The 9096-nt window shown below is 38.9% G+C and overlaps 1 protein-coding gene across 2 annotated transcripts; it reads right to left on the minus strand.

The window, feature by feature from the left end:
- Positions 1-24: 24 nt before the first annotated feature.
- Positions 25-8243, minus strand: GPX8 (glutathione peroxidase 8 (putative)). Of its 2 annotated transcripts, XM_059873850.1 has the most exons (3): positions 7991-8242; positions 7075-7336; positions 4399-5171 (listed from the first exon to the last, which is right to left on the minus strand). In XM_059873850.1, exons 1-3 carry the CDS (start codon positions 8195-8197, stop codon positions 5008-5010), a joined length of 633 nt encoding a protein of 210 aa, XP_059729833.1. In that variant the 5' UTR covers positions 8198-8242; the 3' UTR covers positions 4399-5007. The 2 variants fall into 2 exon arrangements, with proteins under 2 accessions (XP_059729834.1, XP_059729833.1); XM_059873851.1 differs by lacking the exon at positions 7075-7336 and having other exon boundaries at positions 25-5171; positions 7991-8243.
- Between the last annotated feature and the right edge of the window lie 853 nt (positions 8244-9096).

Here is a 9096-nt window from a genome sequence, read left to right on the forward strand (position 1 = left end):
TATGATACACATTAACTAGTGGAGGTAACATACTATGCCTGTATTTCTGCAACAAAGACAAGAAACTGTTTGCAACACTATCCAGTTCCTTTGGGACAGCCTGGGAACTCCGCACGGGGTTTATACTTTTTCTCTTACTCTGGTCTTCCTGAGCCAGACACCTGCCTGTGACATTTATCTCTTGACACTATATACTGTTTGAACTTGTACACATACGCATATGAAATGTGAACCTTAAACCAGGTGAATAATGCTGAATTTAAGTCAAAAATCAGGAATGTTTCCACATATTATTTCGGGAAACATCTCCCTTGCAAGGACTCTGTGTCTGGTAGGCAGTGTATTGCTAGTTGACTGCTGTACCTAATGCAGCAGTCACTGCTACACTGTCACCAGCTGCAGGGCTGGATCTCTGCTGTTTTGAGGCAATTCCTTTGGAAGGTGCAGGGATTCATGCAGGAATTTGTGCAGGTGGTGTGACTGTGTGTGATGGGACGGCAGTGTGTGTTGGCTGCTTGAAGTTCTGACAGCAGCTAACATACAGCTGCTCTCTCTTCCCACATACCTTGGTCATCAAAATGCAGAGCTACTACTTTTGTATAAGAAATCTTTTTGTTTCTCCTGATTACTGCTTTCTTTGACTGTCAGGCAAATCCAAGTGGTATCTTGTATCTTTCCATTATTCTAACAACAGTGAGATTTTTTCCTTTATTTAGACTCTGGTGTTTTTCTGCTTTTAGATACCAAGGTAACTGGAAGTTTTTAAATACCCAAACCAGGTAAATAATTAAAATATTTTTTAAAATTTTAAGCTCTTGGGGGCTTATTTAAAGAAAAAGCAGCACATTTAAAAAACTTCACATGCATTTTAAATTTGATTTTAATTTTTTGATAGTAATATTTGACAAATGCAGCTTGATAGTTTTTGAGAGGTGTTTTTTGTTTGTTTGTTTGTTTTTAAGTGAGTAATTAGAGTCCTCAATGGCTTAAAGTGACTTTCACTGACTTCCTAAATACTATATCTGAAAAAAAATAATTACCTTTCTGTAGTATGTGATTTAAAAAGTCAGTCTTAGAGCCTTTCCTCTCTCATTGCTTCTCCAGATAACTTAATTTGTTAACACCAATGCATTCAAACAACTGCACATAGTCTCACCAACCACACAGTGTGAACAGGACATAGCACTGTATGTGGAAGGATAAAGGCTGGAAGCACATTGATCTTTTTGATTCACGTTACATTGTGAGCTTCTCCAAACTTGTTGCCACAGCCAACAGTGTAAATTTTATCCCTGTCTTGGCCCTTCAGGCATCTACAGAGTGCCAGACACTCTTTGTTGTTACTTGTTTTATCTAGGTGCTGCTGAACATGCCATGGACTGTGAAGAGAAAGAGCAGCAGTGTTGGTGAAGGTGTGCAGAGTGACAGCCATCCCACTGTTGTGTGTGGTGATCAGGCAGTGTATTGTTAGTTAGCTGTTCTTCACACACCAGCAACTGACTACACTGTCAGATTAGCACATCACAGTCCAGACAAGAATATAAATGCTGCTGTTTAAATATCTCATTGGTCCCCAGCTGCTCCAGTGCCTGCCTGGTTCCCCTGACCAAAGGGAGATGTGCTAGGCTATGCAGACTGAGCGAATGAAGAGTTTAAAATAAGGTGTAACTGAGAGTATAGAAGTAAATGCAGTTGTATTTCATGCAATTATACAGCTACCCCAACTGGTTTATAAACAATCTGAATTATGTAAATATTAAGTAATAGTTTCAGGTTTGAACCCTATATGAGTATGTTTCCCTTACACCGCTAAATATTGAAGGAACATTGATGTGTTGGCTCAGCAAACAAGTATTATACTTGAATTTACAGGAACATATACTGCTGTGACTGAAATGGATTTAGAATATTTTCACTGCCAGGCAACTTTTTGGAAAGAGAAGCTCACAGTTCAATTGTCTTTGTTTGAGAAAATAAGGATATGTCAAACCTAAGGAATGAAGGAAGCTTGAGATGGGAATGAAGGATTAGGATGAAAGAGGCAATAGGTTTTGCTCAAATGGAAATAAAATAAATTTATTACTCATGGACTGACCTTTGTTAAGCATCATAGGAGGGGTGTTTAATCTTCAAGTGGGGGGATTATTCAGGAACCTAAGAAAGAGGTTTCAATCTGTTTGGAGTGTTGGAGTTTATATTTTTATATGCTGTATTTTAAAGTAACTCTAAGTGAGCATTTATACAGACATACATTCACACTGCTTCCCTGGCTTTTGACTATAGATAAATGTTTGTTTGAATAACATATTCTTTCATTTTATTTGCTTGCTTCTCACAAGTTTGTGCAGATTTGGCCATTAGATGCTTCATGTTTACTAAATAACTGGTAACATACTTTTAAGAAAGGAGTGATTAGTTTATCAGTGGTCTGCCCTAAATATTATATTGCAAGAGCTGGCATGTCTCGTGATGTATAAGTAATACAAACACACAGAGTTTTTGTTAGGGAGGAATGTTAATTTTTTGAGGAATGTTAATCAACAGTAAATTTTGAAAACCTTACACTGTGTAGAATCAGGACTGAAGGGTACCTGTACTGAAATTACTTCAGAAGATGGTTGTGTCTCTGCATTGTGACTAAATAGTGGAATGAGAAGTTTCACAACTGTTTTCTCGGACAAAATCTTCTTCCTTTAGGACTCTGGAGTGACTATGATTCAGGAAGCTGTGAGTTAAGTAATTCTGTTCACTTGTTTGCTAATATCACATGCTATTTCTGAATACCAGCAAAGACACTTGATCTTAATGCTGGCATTGAGATATTCAAGATTACACTGTGTCCTCTGGAAAACAATATGAGCTTTAGTGAATGAGTCACAAACAAGGTGCACACATTTCCTTCCCTCCCTCTCCCTTTCAAACAAGAAAATCATGCCTCACTGTTTATCTTGAGTGTTTCAAGGACCCAAGTGAAATTTCTCATTTGCTGAATAACTCTCAGGCATTGCCAGGACTAAAACAGGCTTTTTTTTGGGGGGGGACTTGCACTAACAGCACCCAACATTTCTTTATACCTACCCTTTTTTATTCAGTGATATAAACCCCAGGGAGCTTTGGTTGTTCACATGAACAGACATGCATGTTTTAGGCTTGTACATTTTCCAATTAAGATATCCACCTTTTATGGGCAAAACACTGGGTCCTGACACTTAGTTCCATGGACCATCAACTGCTCCCAGTGAGGGGCGAGGGTTCATATCTCAGTTCCCTTCCTGCTCCATCAAAGCAGCAGAGATGTGTGACAAAAATCACCTGACATCTCCCACTATGTGTTCTCACTGTACATGCAAGAGGAGACAGGAGTAAAATGCAGGACCTCAGCATAAAAATAGGCACTGTCTTGACAGATTTGATGTGGAATCTTGCAGGACAATAGCAAACAGTGCAGAGGCTAGTCTAAATGCCAGCAGCAGGCTTGTTTTGTACCAATGAGACTTTTACATAGTACTTAACTGGGTTCTGAAGTTTTGGGTGGATAAAATTGTCACACATGAAGTTTGAGTTCCTTTCCAAAAAGGTGCTTGCCATTATTGACAGTGACTTTGTTTAATCTTCCACATCAGTATTATTACTCAATCTTCATAGATTTTTTGTAAAATTCTCAATTAATTCAATAAGTGAATGAAAACCCCCCTCTTTTTAAAAAATTGCTCTTGAATTTCTCACGTGTTTTTTTACAGTTGAGTGGCTGTTTTTACTGAGAAAATTTTTGAAGCACTTTGGGTATTTTCAACCAGTGTTAGTCTTACAAGAGAACAGCACTAATTCTACCCATCCTTTTCATATAGAAAATGTCACTATTCTACTGAGACACAGGTTTTTCTCATTCCTATTATCTCAGTCCTTCTTCAAGGCATGGACAGCTGGAGTGAGGTTTCTTACTCAAGTTTTCTATCTCCATTCAAACAGATAAATCAAAATTCTTGGCAGTTTGTAATGGAAGAGAGGAACAGAACTGGAAATGCAGTTACCGGCAGGACTGAGGAGTTTGCAAGGTGAGAAGAGTGGGGCTTGAGTCATGAGCCTGCATCCCCTTCTTCTACTTCTCCTTGAAGACTGCCATTTTATTCTAGAGATGAGAGGTAGATGGGTGGTTGGGGAGCATTGTTTTGGACTGTGTCAGAAAGATGTTTGTTAGAGTGCCAGGCTCCTGATTTTAGCTGCCCCCTGAATCCTTCTGTAAGTAACCATGAATATTTACACAGGCCCTGCCTTCATCCAGGTCAGAAAAGAAATAACCCACCAGGAGAGGAGCTCACATCTGAGGCACTGTACTGCAGCACAAATGTATGGAGAAGATTGAAGGCTTTAAAGGTGTTGGAGAACGGAAATGTAAAATACGTAGCAGCAAACAAACTTTATTTTAATTTTTGTGCTTCTTTTAATAATTTTATTTTCTATGTACTTTTTTTTTTTTTTTTTTTTTTTTTTTTTTTTTTTTTTTTTTTGCAACTGGCAGCTTCACAATTCAGTAGTCTTCCTTGAGAAGATATTGCAAAGCTGGTATCTTCAGTTACATGCGTGAAACCCTGCTATGGACGTCTCTGGGTCCCATGTCTTTCATGACAGGGCAATTATGTGTTAATGGAGTATAAAATCCTGTGTTAATGATATAATGGGGAAAAAAACCTGTGTAAATATGAGTAATTTATTAATAAGCCTTCTTTCTAACTATTTACCTGCAGATGACATTTTTAATTAGCTATTGTCAGCAATTCAAAAAAGGAAATCATAAACCTTTTATGCAAATTGATGGTCCCTTCCTGCAAAGTACTGAGTGCCTCACTGTGCTAGTTTCTTCAGGCCATGACAGCAGCCAATCCAGAACTAGTAGACAAATTGCAAAACCAAAGTTAAAGAGTAGCAAAGTCAACTGATGGTTTAGCTTCTAGCAAAATTTCCCAGGAAGGTAAAAAGGCTGTATACCCAGGGTGCTGAATGGCTTTTTCAGAGGTCTTCTCTTTTCTTCATGATAATCTGCCTGATTAATGATGTTACCTCTGGTTTGATACTTTCTATTGACTCTTCAGGTCTCCAAAATTTCACAACTTTACCCTCAGGGCTGACAAGGTACTTCCAGAAATTCCATCGAGGCTCTTTCTTTGAAGAATCTGTAAGGACGAGATCAGATAATTTTAGTAATTTACACCTTGAAGTTTCTCCAGGCCCCACACTGATTCTTTGACTATTTATGCTGAAGTCATCCCTAGCAGTCTGGGCATGTATTTACTGATTGCTGCTAATGATCCGAAAAACTGTGTGTCAGTGATGCTCCCCCCTTCCTGCAAAACTGTTAAAAGAGTTCCTATTTTTACTATTCTATGCTTCCTAGGGAAGGGGATACAAGAGCTGCATATTTATTCAGGGGATCCCTACTTTTGTGTCAGTTTTGGGAAATGAGATGGGAGCAGGAAGTTGTACTGGTGATGTCTTAATTAGGCTTCTTTCAAAAAAGACTCTAGTAGATTAAGACTGGAGGACAAGTGTTTGGTTGGGAATGGTGCTGAACCCTAATTGGATTTTTTTAAGCAATGGATTGAAGTTTGGCACCACACTTGTGCTGCAAGTGGACTAATTTTGCACTAGATTATTGCACAATCCTGCTGCGAGTAGTCACAGGCACAAAAGGGTGGTATGGCATGATGTTCAGCCTTCTGATTGTCAGAACAGCAACATGAATAAAACAGGTACTTTAATTGAAAATGCACAGGAATTTAATGCACAGGAATGCAGGAAGATAAAAACTTTATTTCAGAATATTGAAGTACCAAAGGATCTTTCTCCTTCTAGTAGGTGAATAGCAATAGGAAAATTTGGGTAGAACTTTTTTCCTTTTTATGTATCAAGTTTTAACACTGATGGCACTGATATTTAGAATCTGGATTCATCACACAGAGGGGGTGCCTTCGTGCTCTAGTCTTCTCTACAAAGAGCTGAGAGAAAACCCTCAATAATTCTGCTGGACACCTGGCAACTCAGGGCAACAAAGTTACCTGAGGTTTTTACTAGCATGCCTAAGAGGAGGTAGGAACAAACACAGTTACAAGGTCCGTCATGACCACTTAAATGATTCCTCAATAAAAACAATTTTCAAGTACGTAGGAAGCATCTTGGGGGATATAGCATATAAGAGTTCTGGGAAAGATCTCATTTAGGTTTCGAAATAGTTCTCTGACAAGGGGCACTATGAGAGAGTGAAGTAGACTTGGAAGGCAAGGAGATGGAATACAGGTTCGGGCTCTCTGCCACTTTATTTTCTGGGTAAAATGGTTGTTAGAAAGGGGTTGTGTTTAAGCTATCTTTTTCTTTCGTATATCAATATGGTTCAAAATCTGGTCAAAGTTCAGGAAAGTTCAGAGAGGCTTTTCAAGTTGGCTTTGAGGCTATGAAACTTTGGTCAGCTAAAGGGATAGAGAATTTAATTTTGCTCATCAGAATATGGGGTTCTAAGTCTGTAAATGCTCCCTGTATTCATGCAGGATTTTGCAGGCTAGGTCCTGAAGTTCACATGACAAATTAATACAAATCAGTGGTTATATGTAACTAGTATATGTTAACCTGCTTTACAATACAGTTTACATAAAGGCAGACATAGGACCCAGCTAAAAATCTCATCTGCATGTGGTTATATAAAATCTTCTGATAATTTTATGACTCCTATAACTACATTTTTGTCCATAAGAAAAGTCTTTTTTAAAGTAAAAATCACATACATTAAAATAGAATTTTGTAAGTGGGAGTTTCCAGCATGTGTAGCAAAATGGATGTTTCTAGCTGGGCTGGTCAGAGCAGACTGGTTTTATAAGCAGTGAGGAGAAACTGATGTTTTCAGGACACAATTCTTTAGCCCATATTTTTGATATCTAAAATGGAATGAGAGTAATTGTACACTAGGTGCTTGTTTCTCTCCATAGTTTATGAAGACTTCAGAGTTTCCTGACAAAAACATGCAGCCTGGATTCAGTGAGAGTACGATGGTTACAGGCAGCTTGATACATAAAAGAAAACAGTTACCTATTAGAAATTTAAAGGCTGGATCTGCTTCTGATCCTAGGATCTTGATTTTGTGGAAAACAGGGAATGTTACTCCATAGTTTCCTTTAGCAAAAGATTCTATTTCCTGGCTTGAGCTAGGCTCTGATTCTCCGAACTGGTTGCAGGGAAACGCCAGCACAGTGAAGTGGGAGGGACCAAACTCTCTGTGCAGCTCTTGCAGTGCGATGTAATTTTTGTCTGTGTATTGGCAGTAACTGGCCACGTTTACAACCAAAGTTGCCTTCAGAAAAATAAAGTTAGAATAACTTTAGTTATTAGTTATTAGCTATTTAGTCATTAGCTATTATTTAGTCTAGTAAGGAAAAAGCCTATGGATTTTGTAGAGATCACAATTAAATCTTAAAATGACATATCTCATTACCATCATGGTTCCTGTTGGAAGGCTAAACATACTGTTTCTGTTCATCATTTCATTAAATACATAAAGATGAAAGTAGCTGAAGAGATTTGCTCTTAGACAATCTGTTGTAAAAATATAGTAAACTCATAAACTTAATCTTACAGCTTTGTTTATATATAAGCATTTAAAAAAGTAGATATTAAGGACATGCACTAAAATCATATTTACTAGACAAACTTCCAAAATCCAAACCAAACATTCTTAACTAAGATTAAAATCCACGAATTTGTTTGTTAGGCTGTATTGACCTGTGCTAAATAACACAATTTCTTTTCTTGATTTGCTAGATCTAATACTTGATTCCTGGAGCAGGCCTAGATAAAATAAATTTTCTCCAGCTTTCTGTATGAAGAACAGGAATTTAGCACAAATCTCTGCCAAAACCTCCCATAATCAAGCCTTTTTTTAACCTGGAAATGTACACATTTTTTGTCAGTATGGATTCAAGACAGAAAAAGTGAAATAATAACTTACTTTCCCTCTGTACTTCTCCAAGGAAATATTCCTTCCTCGTGAATCCTTGACTTCAAAAGAATAAAAATCTTTGATTTTAGGTTTAAAAAACCTGAGTTGCAGTAGACAGAGAATGGTGGTGCACAAAATCATTGACAGGAAGACAGCAAAGATCCTGGCTTTGTGCACTGAGTATTTCAGAGGATAACTAGTTGTGAGAGGCTCCATTTTTGAAACCTTTGGAGAGGAGCCTGGGCAGGCCTGGAATGTGAAGGAGGAGCTGAAACATGAGACGCTCGGCTCAGACCGGAAAGAACAAGCGGCTCATTTTTGTCCCTGCTGCAAAAGAGCTGTTACATATCACAGTGCCTGCTGGGCTTTTTTTGCGGGGGAAGAGGGGTGGAAGGGGGGAGAAGAAATGAATGAAAAGGGTGTAACTATCACCTAAGGAGGCTGATTGCTCTGTGGGATGCTCTGGTGTGTGTCTGCACTGTCTGGAGAGCTGGTGGGGACAAGACTGAGTTTGTAGCTCCAGCACATCCCCTGGGCCCCAGGTGTATCTGGGGAGTTGCTCTGCCGGAGGCAGCTGTGTTATCAGGCAGACTTGGAGAAGCATTCCCGGGGACAGCTGCTGAGGTAGAAAACAGGCAGGATGGCTGAAACCACCCTGTTTACAAGCCCAGCACTGCATCTCATCAGCTGCTGTGGGATCACAGGCAGCTGTGTAAAACTCTATTCAGCACATGGAGTAGAAAAAAACTCCTTGGTAATAGGCTGTCCTAATAAAGGATGTGGATTTTTTTGCATTGAGAGTGGGGATGATAATGGAAAATAGGTTGCTTTCTTAATTGTTACTGGCTACCTGGCAATGAGCTGTACTGAGATGGTAAGATTGAAGGTCTTCAAGAGAGAAGAGTTAGCTGAAAGTCTCAGATCTAAGCCAAGCCTCCGTGGTGTTTTGCTGCTTGTGAGTCTCTGCTTAATCTCTTTCCCTCCCACTGCAAACCACCATGAAAGAGTAATTTCTGTCTCAGCTAGTTTTCTTTGTCACCCTGATTTTTGCTGCACTTAGATAATGCATTTTAAGGGATGGAAATAGAAGGGGCTTTTCTGAGTCTAAGACCTGG

The sequence above is a fragment of the Haemorhous mexicanus genome, chromosome Z, assembly GCF_027477595.1.
Source record: "Haemorhous mexicanus isolate bHaeMex1 chromosome Z, bHaeMex1.pri, whole genome shotgun sequence".
Lineage (NCBI taxonomy): Eukaryota > Metazoa > Chordata > Aves > Passeriformes > Fringillidae > Haemorhous > Haemorhous mexicanus.

What these genes read in the sequence shown, in the direction of transcription:
- GPX8 (XM_059873850.1), bottom strand. Translation starts at nt 8,197, where the DNA reads ATGGAGCCTCTCACAACTAGTTATCCTCTGAAATACTCAGTGCACAAA. An exon ending in TGGAGAAGTACAGAGGGAAA is followed by an intron (nt 7,337 to 7,990) that starts GTAAGTTATTAT and finishes ATTTTTCTGAAG; the next exon opens with GCAACTTTGGTTGTAAACGT. An exon ending in AGCCTTTAAATTTCTAATAG is followed by an intron (nt 5,172 to 7,074) that starts GTAACTGTTTTC and finishes TCGTCCTTACAG; the next exon opens with ATTCTTCAAAGAAAGAGCCT.